Here is an 18,367-nt window from a genome sequence, read left to right on the forward strand (position 1 = left end):
TACTGAGTATGATGTTAGCTGTGGGCTTGTCACATATGGCCCTTTCTAGTGTTCAAGTACCTTCCTTCTATACCTAATTTGTTGAGAGGTTTTTTTTTTTTTATGAAAGTGTTGAATTTTGTCAAAATGTTTCTTCTGCATTTATTGATATAATTGTATAACTTTTGTCCTTCATTCTGTCAATATGACATATCAAATTTATTGAGATAAATCCCACTTGATCATGGTGAATTATTCTTTTAATGTGCTGTCAAATTGGTTTTGTTAGTCGTATGTTGAGGATTTTTACATCTATGCTCATCAGGGATATTGGCTATAATTTTCTTTTCTTGTAATGTACTTTTCTGGGTTTGGTATCAGGGTAATTCTGGCCTTGTGAAATAGGTTTTAAAATATTCCCTCAACCTCAAGTTTTCGAAAGAGTTTGAGAAGGATTGGTATTAATTCCTCTTTACATGGTTGGTAAAATTCAGTATAAAACTGTCCACTTCCAAGTTTTTCTTTGACAGGAGACTTTCTATTTCTGATTCAATCTTTTTACTTATTGTTGGTCTATTCTGATTTTCTATTGAGAAAAAAACTTACTTTTCCAGGAAGAACCTGTGGCTCAAAGGAGTAGGGCGCCGGCCCCATATACCAGAGGTGGGGGGTTCAAACCCAGCCCCAGGCGAAAACTGCAAAAAAAAAGATTTTTTTTTTACTTTTCCAAAGTATTAATAACTAGATTCATTCCTATAAGTGGTGAATTCTTACATTAATATAAATATAACTGAGTTTAAATTCTCAATTGTTTTATGTAACATAAAGTACCAATATAAACTATTTTTCTTCAGGTAAAATGCACCCAAAGCATACAAGTAAAGTTTTCCATTATATTGATTTTATTGCCTTAGAGATATAAATTGTGTAAGTAAAAAGTGAAAATTTTTTAAGTTGTTTCTATTTCTGTTACCAAAGGCTGCTGTTGTTTGAATTGAAAAAGAAGATGAAATATCACTAGACTCACATACCCAACTGTCTATGCCATATAGTTGGATACCTCATAAATGTCAACTCTTAATATCTCTTTCAAACCTGTCTTCTTCCAGTGTTTCTCATCTCAATAAATTAGAAGCAGTGATTCAAGCCTGATTCCTGGGAAACACTCCTGAATTCCCTCTTTCCTCTCACCAATCCATCTCTAAGAGCCCTTTTGATTCCTCCCAATGCCTGAGTCTCCATTTTCCCCTACCCACATCTAGTCTTCTAGTCAAGTCTATTCTGTCTTCACGTACGTCTTAAATTCCTCTACTTCTCTTTTTCCAATGCTACTTTTAGTCCAAGCCACCATCATCTACCCTATTATACTACTGAATTTGAAATTGTTTCCTATTACACTTAAATAAGGCCTTAAAATTCAGAGAAATAATATTTGAAACATTTAAGATACAATACAATAAAAAATATTCCCCTTTTTTTTTCTGAGAGTCTCACTCTAATGCCCAGGGTAGAGTGTGGTTGCATAATCATAATTCACTGTAACCTCAAACTCCTGGGCTCAAGCAATCCTTCTGCCTCAATCTCCAAGGTAACTGGAACGAAACAGGTGTTTGTCATAACACCAGGCTGATTTTTGTATTTTTTTGTAGAGATAAGATCTCACTATGTTTCTAAGATTGGTCTCAAACTCCTGGCCACAAGCAATCCTTCTACCTTGGCCTCTAAATGTGCTCTGATTACAGGCATGAGCTAGGAATCATTCTTTACCTAAATGTCATAAATAATGAAGTCTGAAAAAATGTTTTGCGATATGCTCAATTTTTAAACTAAAGTGAATTTTAACAATAGATAAAGACAGCTATTTAATATTTTCAATCAAACATAAGAAAAACAAATACCTAAAAACAAGGCCAAAATAAAGATGAATGGGGCTTTTTCTGAATGATCCATAGGCAAAATGCATTTTATAAAAGCACAAGGGAACTAATGGCTTATTAGCCAAAGAAAATACCTAATAGTCTTGCCTAGTTTTCTTGTTAAAGTAAGCTCATATTTTGTTAGTTTTGATATTAGTTCTAATGGTGATGCTAATTTTATATATGAAAGTGCAAGCAGAAAACAAAATTGTTTTCTTGTAGGAAATAGAAGTAAAATCAACCACATTTTGTTCCTTTTTTGTTGTTGTTATTGTTGTTAATACAGCCATTATGGTAAATAAACTAAATTTGAATCCTTAAAACATTTTATTTCAATAGCCTAAAACAGAATATCAACATCTTGATTTCCGAAACTCATAAGACACCAACTGGAAATCCAGGTATATACTATGGTACAGTTTCAAAATGTTTCTAACTCAATCATATATATCATTTCTTATATGTATTCAGAGATAACAGAATTCTAATATGAAGGCAGTAGATGAGCTGATACAGGGGGTGGGGTAGGGAAAGGAGGGAATGGTGAGAGGGGAGAAGGAATGGGCTGGGGGTTCATGGTGTATGGCACACCTCATGAGGGTGGGACACAATTACAAGAGGGACTTTACCTAAGAACCACAATCAATGCAACCTAATTCTTTGTACCTTCAACGAATTCCAAAACAATAAAAAAAAGAAATAGCAAAATGAGGATTTCAACTGGTAATTTAAAATTTTTTAAGTTCTGAAAAACTATCCAATAGCCTTTCAAACTATTCTGCCCTACTCAAAAAGTGGAATGGTTATAGTAGAGGAGTATTTATCTACTTACCAGAAAGCTGATACTTGGCCTATCAGTGGAACCATAGACCAAGTCCAGAAGTAATGGAAGGCAATATCTCTCTAATGTATTCTTTCCTGCTTTTAGACATAGTACAATAGAGAAGTTATGTTTCTTTAGGAGTTCTCAAATCAGGCCATACATTAGTAATGTGGAGTTTCAGGAACCTCATCTTCAAAATTCTGACTCAGTAGTTTTGAGAGCAGCAACACCATTTCTCAATGAGAAAAAATGTAGTGGCCCAGAGATAACAGTGGAAATGGAGAGGAAACCAGCCCACAAAATTCCTGCCAGAGGCAGATTTTGATTTTGTTTTTGTTTTAAGTTGCCATACCACCATTCCAAATTACCCTCTGGATGATCTTCATTTACGAAATATGCCTTCATTTTTATGACTTTGGTGCACAGAGATGCTTGCTACTTTTAGATCTTTTTTTTTATTATTAAATCATAGCTGTGTACATTGATATGATCATGGGGCATCATACACTCAATTCATAGACCATTTGACACATTTTCATCACAATGGTTAACATAGCCTTCCTGGCATTGTCTCAGTTACTGTGCCAAGACATTTACATTCTACATTTACCAAGTTTCGCAAATACCCTTGTAAGATGCACCACAGGTATGATCCCACGGATCCCCCTCCCTCTACCCACCACCCCCTCCCTCCCCTCTCTTTCCCACTTCCCCCTATTGTTAGGTTGTAACTGGGTTATAGCTTTCATGTGAAAGCCCCAAATTAGTTTCATAGTAGGGATGAGTACATTGGGTACTTTTTCTTCCATTCTTGTGATACTTTACTAAGAAGATGTTCCAGCTCCATCCATGTAAACATGAAAGAGGTAAAGTCTCCGTCTTTCTTTAAGGCTGCATAATATTCCATGGTGTACATATACCAAAATTTATTAATCCATTCGTGGATCGATGGGCACTTGAGCTTTTTCCATGATTTAGCAATTATGAATTGGGCTGCAATAAACATTCTGGTATAAATATCTTTGTTATGTTGTGATTTTTGGTCTTCTGGGTATATGCCCAGAAGAGGAATTACAGGATTGAATGGCAGATCTATTTTTAGATCTCTGAGTGTTCTCCATATATCTTTCCAAAAGGAACGCATTAATTTGCATTCCCACCAGCAATGCAGAAGTGTTCCCTTTTCTCCACTTCCACGTCGACATCTCTGGTCTTGGGATTTTGTGGTATAGGCTAGTCTCACTGGAGTTAGATGATATCTCAAAGTAGTTTTGATTTGCATTTCTCTGATGATTAAAGATGATGAGCATTTTTTCATATGTCTGAAGGTCATGCGCTTGTCTTCTTCAGAGAAGTTTCTCTTCAAATCCCTTGCCCAGCCTGCCATGGGATCCCTTGTTTTTTTCTTGCTAATGCGTTTGAGTTCTCTGTGGATTCTGGTTATTAAACCTTTGTCGGAGATATAACCTGCAAGTATCTTCTCCCATTCTGAGGGCTGTTTGCTTGCTTTACTTACTGTGTTCTTGGCTGTGCAGAAGCTTTTTAGTTTGATCAAGTCCCAGTGGTGTATTTTTGAAGCTGCTTCAATTGCCCGGGGGGGTGGTCCTCATAAAATACTCGCCCAGACGAATTTCTTCAAGAGTTTTCCCTGCACTCTCCTCTATTATTTTTAGATCTTAAATTATATGGGTCTGTCACACTTAGATGAACAGAGAATTCTCTGAGCTTTCATACAATTGAATTTGGCTATGGTTGCAAAGAGATACTGTTTACCATAAAAAAGTAAGGCAATATCCCAAAGTTGGTTTTCCTTCTATGAGAATAATTTCTTTAAAATGACAATATCATACAATTGTATAATTTTTAAATTTCTTGACATCTTAAATCAAAAATAGTCTTAAAGTGTTCTAAGTTTGTTTTTCTTTTTTTATCATAGATAATGCTACTAAAAAACCAGAAGTTATAACTAATGAAAATTCTTCTAAAAATAATAGAAATGGAGGAATTATAGTCTCCTCAATAAATTTTAGCACCAGTATGACAGCTGCCAAAACCAAGGAGAAGATTCTTAAGAAGTTGATAAGGAGAGCTAAAGATACTCTTGGACCACCACAAAACAACAGGGTAAAACACCTCCTATACCTGTTAAATAATATGCTTATGTTGTTCAAGTGATAAATTATTTTAATTAATGCTAATTAAAAAGATATGTGTAACATACACTCCTGAATATTCCTAGAACATGGCTCAATTCAATTACAAGAGCTTTTAAGAATGTGCTTCATATGTCCTTCATTTTAACTGAAGATATGGATAAACTTGCTGAGTCTTTGCTTACCTGGGTAAACTTTAGAAATTTTGAAAGAGTTAAAATTTGAACAATCTAATCACACCAATAGATTATTATATGCCTTGAGGTAGTTTTATTTGGGCTGAATCTGTTTGGTATTCTTTGACTTTCTTGTACCTGAATATTCATATCTTTCTGTACATTAGAAATTCTCTGTTACTCTTTGTTTTCATAAACCTCTATCCTGATCTCTCTATATATATACACATCCTCTTTAAGGCCAGCAATTCTTAGATTTGCTTTTTTGAGACTTTTTAGCAGATCTTGTAGACGTGCTTCATCTTTTGATCTTTTTTTCTTCTCTATCTTCAAGCTCATAGTTCTTTCTTCTGCTTGATCACTTCTGCTTTTGAGAGACTCTGTTGCATTTTTCAGTTTTTCAGATTGAATTTTTCAACTCCAGAATTTCTGCTTGATTTTTTAATTATTCTAAGCTTCTTGTTAAATTTCTCTGATAGAATTCTGAATTTTTTCTCTCTGTTATTCTGAAGTTCATTGAACTTCCTAAGGACAATTATTTTGAATTCCTTGAATGACAAGTCACTTATCTACAGCACTTGAGACTTGGTCACTGATGCCTTACGTAGTCCATTTGGTGAAATCATGCCTTCTTGGATGTTCTTGATGCTATAGACATATGTCAATGTCTGGACATTAAAGAGTTAGGTATTTATTTCCATCTTTGCAGTCTGGGCTTGTTTGTATCCATCCTTCTTAAGACTTTCTTGAGAGACCATTCCATGAATTCAAAGGGGATTGAGTGTTATAACCTAAGCCTACAGTCACTGCAGCCATTCAGCAGTAGAGAACACTCTAAACCCAGGAATGCTGCAATTCTTGCAGACCCCTAGATACACAGCTTTGGTGGACTTGAGTATGATAAATGAGAATTTCTTGGATTACCAGGCAAAGTCTCTTACTCTTGTCCCTCTTTTTCTTCCAGTCAGAAGGATCACTCCAAGCTAGGCTGCTTGGAGCTGGGGAAGGGGTGATATAGGCCTCCTCTGACCCCTACTGTTGGCACTGTGTAGGATCACACCTCAACCCTTGCAGACCAGCACAGTATTAGGGCTTGCGGAAGGATTATGCCAATAGAAAACGCAAGCAAGAGAAATTTCAGTCACTTTGTGATAGAATATATTGAGGGGAAGCTGAATGTCCTACTTTAAAAAAAAAAAATACAGACAGTTACAAATTAGATAATTAGGTAGATCAAACAAAAGGCTATTTATGTTTTTCTAACAAGTGCCTGGTTTAAAAAAATAAATACAATCTAACAGGGCTAATACACACAGAGATTACAGTCAGTACACTTTAGCATATAATATAAAGGTGGGAAGTAACACAAGTTTAAAAATTAAAAATAAGTCTGAATGTTTTGTTTATTGTTCATGACAACAGCATTTGAAGCAGAATTTTAAAAGTCTAATTCCAGATGATAGTTTTATTCCCAAACCATGGTGCATGTGAATTAAAGCTAAATACACACAACAGTGCCTTGCCAATAGTAGGCACTTAGAAAATAGATATTGAGTGAATAATAGCAACATTCCAGTATAATAGCCACAATTATATTACATTTCTAACTATTACCAGACATAATTATGATAGATCTATAGAGGGTGAGTTGAATTTCTATTTTTAAAACTGTTTTCTAACGTCATATTTTCAAAATAATATTTGATCTGCAGGTTTTTGTTGTTGCTGTTGTTGTCATTATTGTTGTAGTTGTCATTGTTGTTTAGCTATCCCAGGCTGGGTTCAAACCTTCCAGCCTGGGTGTATGTGGCTGACACTCTACCCACTGAGGGGGCACCACCTGATCTGCTGTTTTTATTTTATTTTATTTTTTTGAGACAGAGCCTCAAGCTGTGGCCCTGGGTACAGTGCTGTGGCATCACAGCTCAAAGCATCCTCCAACTCCTGGGCTCAAGCAATTCTCCTGTCTCAGCCTCTCAAGTAGCTGGGACTACAGGCCCCTGCCACAATGCCCAGCTATTTTTGTTGTTGTTGTTTGCAGCCATCATTGTTGTTTGGTGGGCCCAAGCTGGATTCAAACCCACCAACTCAGGTGTATGTGGCTGGCGCCTTAGCTGCTTGAGCCACAGGTGCTGAGCCTGATCTGCAGTTTTTAATAGAAAAACAGACATCATATATAATTTTGTTCTTACCCCATAGCATTATTAATATTCATAATTCATAATTTAAAGAAAAGTATTGTTTGCTATATGTAAAACCTTACAAATTATAATATGTTTTAAAATCTTTTATCTTTAAGATTGTAATATTCATTGATGATGTGAATATGTCAGCATCAGATAGATATGGAGCAGAGCCACCCTTAGAATTGATAAGACAATTATTAGATTTGGGAGGAGTTTATGAAACTGGAAAAAATGTATGGAAGGTACAGTATATACTAAGTTTTGTTCTCACTAAATACTGTTACTTACAATGAATTAAATATTTATAGCAATGTTGAATGAATAAAGGGAGAAATGTAGATAGTCTAACCATATGTACATGCTAAGCAAAGTTGAGACCTTAAATTAACCAGGCCAATTAGATCTTTGCAATTGAGCCTGTGGGGGTTATAGAAATAGAAATTCTAATTTTAGTCAGTTTAAATCTTACTAAGAATTGCAAATATGTCCTAGAGATTTAGTTTCTGTATCTAATGCTCACTAGTATTAACTGTATTAATAGTTAATCAAATTTTTCAATGCATCAAAATTGAGTTATAGAAAAACTAGTAAAAATGTGGCCTACCAAATACATCCTTAATCTCTGTATAAGCCCCATCTACATCTTTATTTTCAAGAACATAGGTCAAAGATTAACAGAAGGATTGTAAAATCAAAACAGCTCTCAAGAAGGTAATCCTGTGAAATTATCTTTGTTACATCGAACTAAATCAGAATGGCTTAAGTTTTCAGAAAAAAACAAAATATGTTCAAATGCACTTTTCTCTCTGTTCCTTCTCTGTTAATCGTAAGACATATGTTTCAGAACTGACTCTACCACTCAAACATTCTGGGGCTCATATTGCTCATTAGTAAAATTAGATGGTTGCTTTACAGTTTTATGTCTCAAACAAACTTGAGCCTATGATGCTAAATGAGGTACACTGGCTTGTGAGTGCCATCAGCTCAGATAGCAGAAAGGAAGAACACAGATGCAGCCTACCAGGGAGAATCCAGTAAACTATAAAAAAAGAGAAGGCAGAAAATAGCTTCTGGCTATTTCCTGTACTGACCGGAAAGCATACCTTTCATGGGATTTCTGTGGCCTTGGGCACAAGCAAGAATAAAGCTATGAAAAGAACTTTATTCTGAGTAGACTAAATTATCTGTTTTGATTTCACCCAGCCATAGAAAGCTAGGATGCTGTAGTATGTCAATTTACCATTACATAGTATTCTGTTAACAATCAAACACCTTCTCACCTCAAGCCAATCCTGGCCATTTTGAAGACACACTCAACAGACTCTTCTCACTTATCACCAGAAGCCTTTTTGCTAGCCTCATTCACATGTTGATTATTTTCCAATGATTTCTTTTACAAATAAGCCATTTCCCTATCTCATTTAGGAAATCTCCTAAAAGTAACACGTCTTGAAATTGTATTTTAAGTTGGGTTACTTCCCAAGCTATAGATTTCTATTACCATCGCAATTTTTGTTTTGCAGTAAATAGTAATCTTAATCTTTTTGTCTACACGTTTTAAAATCTTTTGTTCATTTGGGGCAGAGAAGTAGTTATATAGTTCACTTCCTACAGATACATTTAGTTATTCTTCCATTTTATTCTTCCCACAGAATATTCAAGATCTCTCAATAGTTGCAGCTTGTTTTCCTCTAGGTGGTGGGAATGATATCAGCCCACGTCTTCTCAAACATTTCTCTATACTGGTAATGCCTCATCCTTCACCAGGTGCCTTACGTACGATTTTCCAGGTAATACATCTAATTCATTTTCCACTGAAAAAATTAATTCCATAAAATGCGGAATTATGTGAAAACGTAAATCCTCTAATAATGAAAGAAAATTCTCCTGAGAGGATGGATTTTATTTCTGACTGTATTTTCTGGCCTTTTGTTATAATTTGTCTCTATATATCAAAAGCTTAATTTATTGTGCATAAAAAACACATGTGGTTCCTTTCCTGTTTAATGCATGTTTAAAATGCAGATCTCAGGACTTTATTCTTAGAGATTTTGATTCAGTGTATCTGAAATAAAGCTCAGGAATCTTCATTTTTAATAAGCACACCCTGATTTTTGCTTGAATTGATTTGCTCATTTCATTTTATCATTGAGCAAAACATACTGCATATACTATTACCTCTGTCTAGATTTGCATACTTTCTTCTAAAACAGGATTTTCTTTCAAGTGTAGACTACTGATCACCTACATCAAAATTAGGAAATACTTATTAAAAATTGACTTTAAAAAGTCAGTTTTAAATTTTATAAAGAAGAAAACACAAGATTCATTTTGGAGAATTTAGTAATCTCACATAAGATTTTTTTTCTTTTTTCTTATTAGTATGAGGGTACATACAATCAGGCTACATTGATTGCATTTGTAAAGCAAAGTCTAAGTTGTAGCTATGTCCCTCACACAGGAAATGTGCCATATACCTCCTCATTATTTTAGGTGCATGATTTATTTTTCTAATCCCACTAAATTTCAAGTTGAACCATTTTTCTAGTAAGTTGTTTCAGAATTTTTAGAAGAAAATATACCTATATATTAGGTCCAGACTGAGGTAATAGTTCTATCACTTTATGCTTCTTTTTAGTACTATCTACTGAGGAGAAATGAAATGGAAGAATTCCCAACATATCTAGTTTATACAGAGGTGAAGCATAAATTGTCTGCAGAACACAATCACATGCTTTTACACAATTCACCAAAGTTAGACCAATTGAAATTTTTCCCAGTTTGCAGCAACCAAAATTTCTTTTTATAGTCCACCATCCTGTTTTATTTTATTTTACTTTTTCAAAGTACCCATATTTTCTTTTATTTCTGTTCTCATTTAATCTGATATGCAGGATATAGATATATATACATATATCTCACATGTGTATGCGTATCTATATTACATGTTTGTTTTAATTGTTGGAGATTCGTTGAGGATACAAAGAACCGGATTAAATGGATTGTATTTGTTAGGTAAAGTCCCTCTTATAATTGGATCCCACCCCCAAAAGGTGTGTCACATACCGTGACCCCCGACCCCTCTCACTCCTTCCCTCTTGCTGCCCTCTCCTTCCTCCACCCCCTACTGTGTACTAGGTCATTAATTGTCCTCATATCAAAATTGAGTATAAAGGATTCATGCTTCTCCATTCTATTCTTTACTAAGAATAATGTCTTCCACTTCCGTCCAGGTTAATACAATAGATGTAAAGTCTCCATTTTTTTAATGGCTGAATTGTATTCCATGGTATACATATACCACAGCTTGTTAATCCATTCCTGGGTTGGTGGGCATTTAGGCCGTTTCCACATTTTGGCAATTTTAAATTGAGCTGCAATAGACAGTCTAGTGCAAGTGTCCTTATGGTAAAAGGATTTTTTTTCTTATGGGTAGATGCGCAGTGATGGGATTGCAGAATCAAATGGGAGGTCTAGCCTGAGTTCTTTGAGGGTTCTCTATATTTCCTTCCAAAAAGGTTGTTTTAGTTTGCAGTCCCGCCAGCAGTGTAAAAGTGTTCCCTTCCCATAATAACTCCTTCAATTCCTTAAGCTCAAATATATCCTCTCTTATTTCATCTGGTCTTTCATTCATTTCTGGGGGCAATTTTTCAATTTTCATTAGGTTGTTATCCAGTGTCCCTACAATTCTCTTCATCTTTTTTGCCATGGATACTCTAAATTCCCTTTCTGTCGTTTCTACAAGTTCTTTATCCATGGGATCCTCTGTAATTGCTGCCTTGTGATCCCTTGGAAGGATTGATCTGTTCTGGTATTTCATATTGGTAGAATTTTTTTGTTCATTCCTACTCATGTGTGTTTTCTTCTTGTTCACGTCCTTCCTCTTCTTTCTCTTCTCTCTTCCTCTTCTTAATTTTCCTTGTCTCTGTGCTTCGGTGATGGAGTGGCTATTTCCTGACTTTCAGAGTGTCCTTGTGTCCCCTCAATGAACCTCCCAGAACCTACAGGTCACCAGGGTCACAGAGGCTGCAACCAAGAAACATGAGGCCTCCAGGAAATGCAACAGCAGAGAGAGCATCTCAGGCCCACCATCCTGTTTTAAATGGATTTTACTTTTAATAATTCTACTGAAACTAGTCCTACATTATGGTAAAAAAAGAAAAAATCTATTTTTAATAAAGTGTAACCAGAAATAGTCTATACTTAAAATATTGGACAAACTAAATTATAGCATTTCTTTTTAAAGGTTCACTTGGGAATGTATTTCTCCATCAATAACTTCACAGCCGATGTTCAGAAAAGTAAGCATCAGATAATATCTTGTTGCCTAGCTGTATACCATCAAGTACGTCAGAATATGTTACCGACTCCAACAAAATGTCACTACATGTTTAATCTTCGAGATGTGTTTAAGGTTTGTTCCAAAATTAATTCTCTAGAGACTTTGCATTTATTTTTTTACAATTATTATCTCTAGATACTAGGGGATACAAGTGTTTTTGTTACATGGATGAACTGTATAACGCTGTTAGTGTAGCCATCACTAGAACAGTGTACATTGTACTGAGTAAGCAAGTTTTTATCCCTCACCCATCTCCCACCTTCTCCCTTCTTAATTTCCAGTGTCCTTTATATCTCTTTAAGACCATATGTACTCAGTATTTGCCTCTCACTTATTAGTGATAACATGTGGTATTTGCTTTTCCATTCCTGAGATACTTCACTTAGGATAATGGTTTCCAGTTCCATCCAAATTACTGCAAATGAAATAATTTCATTCCCTTTTATGCCTGAGATATACTCCATGATATATATAAGTCCCACATTTTCTGTATCCACTCATCAACTGATGGGCACTTTGGTTGATTTCACATCTTTGCAATTATGACTTGTGCTGCAATAATACATTCACAGGTATATTTTTGCGGTTAACAGCTTCTTTTCCTTTGGCTAGATACCCAGTAGTGGGATTGCTGGATTGAGTAAGAGGTCTACTTTTATTTTTTAAGGAATCTCCATAATTTTTTCCATAGAGGTTGCACTAATTTATAGGCCTACTAACAGTGTAAAAGCATTCCTATTTCACCACATCCACACTAATGTCTTTTTTTTTTTTTTTTTTTTTTAATAATGGCCATTTTGATGGTGGAAGGTGGTGTCTCATTTGGTTTTAATTTGCATTTCCCTGATGATTAGTAATGCTGAGCATTTTTTCATATTTCTGTTGGCCATTTATATATCCTTTGAAAAATTTTTATTCATGTCTTTTGTCCACTTTATAATGGGATTGTTTTTTTTTTGTTGTTGTTCTTGATGATTTGGTAGAGTTCTTTGTAGATTATGGATAGTAGCCCTTTGTTGGATGCATTTTTAATTTAATTAAGTCCCATTTATTTATTTAGTTATTTTGGTTGTTGTATTTGCTTTTGGAGTCCTAGTCATAAATTCTTTGCCTAGACTAATGTCTAAAAGAATTTTGGTTCTCTGTAGATTCTGGATAGTAGCCCTTGGTTGGATGTATGTTTAATTTAATGAAGTCCCACTTATTTATTTAGTTATTTTTGGTTGCTGTATTTACCTTTGGAATCCTAGTCATAAATTCTTTGCCTAGACTAATGTCTAGAAGAATTTTGTTTCTTCCAAAATTTTTATTGTTTCAGGTCTTTAATCCATCTTGAGTTAATATTTGTATATGATGAGTATTAGGGATCCTATTTCATTCTTCTACATATGCTATCTAATTTTTCAGCACCATTTATTGAATAGGGCATCCTTTTCCCAGTGTGTTTTGTCTGCTTTGTCACAAATCAGTTGGTCATAGCCATATGGTTTTATTTCTAGGTTCTACATTCTGTTTCCATGGTCTGTGTTTCTACCTTTATACCAGTACCATGCTATTTTAGTTAGCTATTTTAGCCCTGTGGTATAGTTTGTAGTTAGGTAATGTGATGCTTCCAAATGTGCTCTTTTTACTTAAGATTACTTAGGCCATTTGGGCTCTTTTTTCATTCCTTAGTAAGTTTAGAATTATTTTTCCTAGATCTGTGAAAAATGACATTGGTATTTGATGAGAATTGCATTGAATCTGTAAATCATTTTAGTCAGTATGGACATTTTAACAATGTTGATTCTTCTATTCCATGAGCATGGGATGTGTTTCTATTTGTTTGTGTCATCTATGATTTCATTCATTAGTGTTTTTGTAGGTCTCCTTGTAGAGATTTTTCACCTCCTTGGTTAAGTATTTTCCTAGGTATTTTATTTTCCTTACAGCTATTTTAACTGGTATTGAATTCTTGATTTGACTCTGAGCTTGATTGTTATTATAATAATATATTGAAATGCTACTGATTTGTGTACATTGATTTTGTAACGTGAGACTTTGGTGAATTTATTTATCAATTCTAGGAATCTTTTGTAAGAGTCTTTAAGGTTTTCTAGATATAAGATCATATTGTATTGCCTCCTTTTTCCCAGTTGGGATGCCCTTTATATCTTTCTCTTGCTTGATTTCTGAGTAGTATTCCATATACATAATATTTTCTTTATCCATTCATCAGGTGATAGACAATTAGGTCGATTCCATATCCTTGCAATTGTTAACTGTGCTGGGATAAACATTTGGGTACAAGTGTCTTTTTCTTGAAATGGCTTGCTTTCCTTTGGGTAGATAACCCAATAGTGAGATTGCTGGTTCAAAAGATAGGTCTATTTTTAGTGCATTGAAGAATATCCATACTATTTCCCATAGAGGTTATACTAATTTACAGAACCATCAACAATGCATAAACATTCTTTTTTCATGGCATCTCTTTTTTTACATTTTTTTATATGCTCATTCTGAAAAGGGTTTCCATTTTCATTTCCCTAATGATCAGTGATCTCTTTTTTTAATTTTTTTTTATATGCTCATTCTGAAAAGGTTAAAGTAGTATCTCATTGTGGTTTCAATTTTCATTTCCCGGGCAGCCCCTGTGGCTCAAGGAGTAGGGCGCTGGCCCCATATGCTGGAGGTTGTGGGTTCAAACCTAGCTCTGGCCAAAAGCTGCAAAAAAAAAAAAAAAAAAAAAAAACGTAATCAATTTTCATTTCCCTAATGATCAGTGATATGGAGCATTTTCTGATATCTTTGTCAACCATTTATATACCTTCTGCTTAAAAACTCTGTTCATGTCTTTTCCCACTTTTATTAATATAATGGGTTGTTTGTTTATTTCTTGCTAATTTGAGTTATTTGTAGGTTCTGGATATTAGTCCTTTGTCAGATGTATGGTTTGTGAATGTTTTCTCCCATTTTGTAGGGTATCTCTTTATCCTATTGATTATTTCCTTTGCTATGGAGAACCTTTTTAATTTAATCAAGTCCTGTTTTCCTGCTGCTGCTGCTGCTGCTGTATTTGCTTTTGGAGACTTAATTATAAATTTTTTGCTGAGGTAAATGTCTAAAAGAGGTTTTCCTATAGTTTCTTCTACAATTTTTAATGATTTCAGTTCTCACATTTACATTTTTAATCCATGTTGAGTAAATTGTTTTGATAAGAGATGGAGGTACTGTTTCATTCTTCTGCATATGGATATCCAATTTTACCAGCACCATTTATTTATTAGGGCATCCTTTCCCTAGTGTATTGTTATGTCTGTTTCATCAAAAATCAGTTGATCATAGCTATGTGGTTTTATTTCAGGGTTCTCTCTTCTGTTCCAGTGGTCTATGTGCATACATTTATATCATGCTGTTTTGGTCAGTATGGCCTGGTAGTGTAATTTGAAGTTAGGTAATGTGATGCCTCCAGATTTTTTCTTTTTGCTTAAGATTGCTTAGGCTATTAGGGCTCTTTTGGGGTTCCTTAGAAAGTTTAGAATTATTTTTTCTAGATTTTTGAAAAATGACGTTGGTATTTTGACGAGAATTGCATTAAATCTACAAATCCCCCCAAACATTTTAACAATGTTGATTCTTCCAATCCATGAGCATTGGATTCCATTTATTTGTGTTATCTATGATTTCTTTCATTAGTGTTTTGTAGTTCTCCATGTGGAGATCTTTCGCTTCCTTGGTTAAGTATATTCCTAAGTATTTTATTTTCCTTGAAGCGATTGTAAATGGTATTGCCTTGACTGGCCTCTAAACTTGGCTATTATAGTATACAAATATGCTACTGAGTTATGTATATTAATTTTGTAACTTGTGACTTTGCCAGATTTATTTGTCAGTTACAGGAGTCATTTGGTGGAGTCTTTGGGATTTTCTAGATATAAAATCACATTGTCAGCAAACAGGGATGCTTCTTTCTCTTGCCTGATTACTCCAACTAGAGTTTCCAGTATTATTTTCAATAGAAGTGGTGTTGGTACGTATCCTTGTCTTGTTCATGTCTTGGGGAAAATGCTTTCAACTATTCCACATTTGGTATGGTACTGGCTATGGGTTTATCATATATGCTTTTTATTATTCTAAGGTATGTTCCTTCTATGCCTAGTTTATTAAGGGTTTTTGTCATGAATTCCTGTTGGATTTTATTAAATGCTTTTTCTGCATCTCTTGAGATCATATGGTCTTCGTTTTTACTACTGTCCATGTGGTGAATCACATACATATAATGATTCATTCTTGCATCCCTGGAATGAAACTCACTTGATCATGGTAGATTATCTTTTTGATGTGCTATTCAATTCAGTTTATTGCTATTTTGTTGAGGAATTTTGCATTTATATTTATAAGAGATATTGGTCTATTGTTTTCCCTTCTTGCTTTGTCAATTCTTGGCATTAGTATTAAGATAATACTTGTTTCATAGAACAAGTTAAGGAGTGTGATCTCCTCACTGTTACAGAACAGTTTCAGTAGAATTAATGCTAGTTGTTCTTCATAGGTCTGGTAGAATTTGGATGTGAATCTGTCTGGATTGTGACCTTTTTGTTGGGAGACTTTTTATTACTGTTTTGGTCTTACTATTGATTATTGATCTGTTCAGGCTTTCTATTTCTTCTTGATTCAGCTAGGAAGGTTGTGGGCTTCCAAGAATTTATTCATTTCTCCCAGGTTTTATATTTTGTACATATAGAGGTTTTCATGATAGTCACAGATGATATTTTGTATTTCTGTGCTGTCAGTTGTAAGGTCTCCTTTTTGATTTCTGATTGAACTTATTTGTTCTCTCTCTTCTATTCTGGTAATCTAGCTCATGGTCTATCAATTACATTGATCATTTCCAAGAACCAACTTTTTGTTTTAGTTAGTTAGGTTTTTGTTTAGTTCTGCTTTGAGCTTTGTTATTTCTTTCCTTCGGTAAATTTGGGTTTGGTTTGTTCTTTGTCCAGTGCCTTTTGGCATAAGCATTTAAGGCGGTCAACTTCCCCCTTAACACTGCTTTTTCTGTATCCCTCAGATTTGAGAAGCTTGTGTTATCTTCATAATTCAATTCAGAAAATTTTTTTCCATCTTCATTTTGTGAATTACCCAAGAATTGTCCAGCAGCAGGTTGTTTAATTTCCATGTATTTGTGTAATTCTGAGAATTTCTCTTGGAATTGATTTCCAGTTTTATTCTCTGTGATCTGAGAAGATACTTTGTATAATTTCAATTGTTCTAAATTTAATGAGACTTGTTTTGTGCCCTAACATATGATCCATCTTGACAAATGTTCCTGGTGCTGAAGAAAAGAATGTGTATCCTGCAGCTTTTGCACAGAATTTTCTGTTAATATCTGACAAATCCATTTATTCTAGAGTCCCGTTTAAGTTCATTGTTTCTTTGTTTATCTTTTACCTCAATGATATGTCTAGTTCTGTAAATGGAGTGTAAAGTCCACAGCTATTATGATGTTACTGTTTCTTTCCTTGGCTCTGTAGAATTTGTTTTATGAATCTGAGAGCTTCTGTGTTAGGTGCATGTATATTTAGAATTATTATATTTTCATGTTGAATTGATGCCTTTGTCATTATACAGGGTATCCACATAGTTCATGTGCAATTTCAAATAATAAACTATTTTATATTAATAAAAATCAATATAATATTAATTTTAATATTAATGTAATGACCATCTTCATCTTTTTACCATTGTTGATTTAAAATCTTATTTCTTGGTGGGGGATCCTGGGAAGCGACCGTAGCCAGCGCGCGGCTGAGGGGCCCTGGCCTTCAGCAGTTGAGGTTAAGATGTGACTCTTGGAGCAAGATGGCAGCCGAGTAACAGCTTCCTTCCATCTGGGCACCGTGAGTTTAGGGAGATAGGACTCCAGGCATCTCTGGCTGGTGGGATCTGCCTATCATCACCCCTGAGAGGATACAGGGAGTCAGCAAGAGACTTCTGGACGCCAAGAGGAGGACTAAAACAGTGGAAAACCGGCAAGTGGTCGCGTGTGTTCAATCCGTCTAAACCTGCCTGCAACTTCCACAGGCACGAGAACTTAAAGAGCAAGAGGAAGTGAAAGGAAAATTAGGCCAAGGGAACAGATAAAAGAAATCACTCATGAGGAAGAATCAGCAGAAAACTCCAGGCAACATGAAGAACCAGTCTAGAACAACCCCGCCAAAGGACCATGAGGTAGCTACTTCAGAGGATTCCACCTATACAGAAATGTTAGGAATGACAGAAAGGGAATTTAGAATACACATGTTGAAAACAATGAAAGAAATGATGGAAACAATGAAGGAAACTGCTAATAAAGTGGAAAATAACCAAAAGGAAATTCAAAAACAGAATCAAATAAGAGATGAACGATATGAAGAATATAAAAAGGATATAGCAGAGCTGAAGGGAATGAAACAGTCAATCAGGGAACTTAAACACGCAATGAAAAGTATCAGCAACAGGTAAGACCATGCAGAAGAAAGAATTTCAGAGGTAGAAGACAAAGTTTTTGAGATAACTCAGATAGTAAAAGAGGCAGAAAAGAAGAGAGAGAAAGCAGAACGTTCACTGTCAGAATTATGGGACTTTATGAAAAGTTCCAACATCCGAGTTATAGGAATTCCAGAAGGGGAAGAAGAATGCCCCAGAGGAATGGAAGCCATACTAGAGAATATTATAAAAGAAAATTTCCCAAATATCACCAAAGATTCTGACACACTGCTTTCAGAGGGCTATCAGACCCCAGCCTCAACTCTAACCGAGCTTCTCCAAGACACA

At 34.9% G+C, this 18,367-nt stretch overlaps 1 protein-coding gene across 1 annotated transcript in view; it reads left to right on the plus strand.

The window, feature by feature from the left end:
- Positions 1 to 18,367, plus strand: part of DNAH14 (dynein axonemal heavy chain 14) — an 862,921-nt gene that overhangs the window by 497,949 nt on the left and 346,605 nt on the right. The window contains 5 exon segments of the mRNA XM_053607548.1: positions 2,235 to 2,296; positions 4,655 to 4,842; positions 7,347 to 7,475; positions 8,886 to 9,023; positions 11,480 to 11,647. Of these exon segments, the coding sequence (XP_053463523.1) occupies positions 2,235 to 2,296; positions 4,655 to 4,842; positions 7,347 to 7,475; positions 8,886 to 9,023; positions 11,480 to 11,647 (685 nt within the window).

The sequence above is a fragment of the Nycticebus coucang genome, chromosome 10 (genome assembly GCF_027406575.1).
Source record: "Nycticebus coucang isolate mNycCou1 chromosome 10, mNycCou1.pri, whole genome shotgun sequence".
In the NCBI taxonomy this organism is placed as follows: Eukaryota; Metazoa; Chordata; class Mammalia; order Primates; family Lorisidae; genus Nycticebus; species Nycticebus coucang.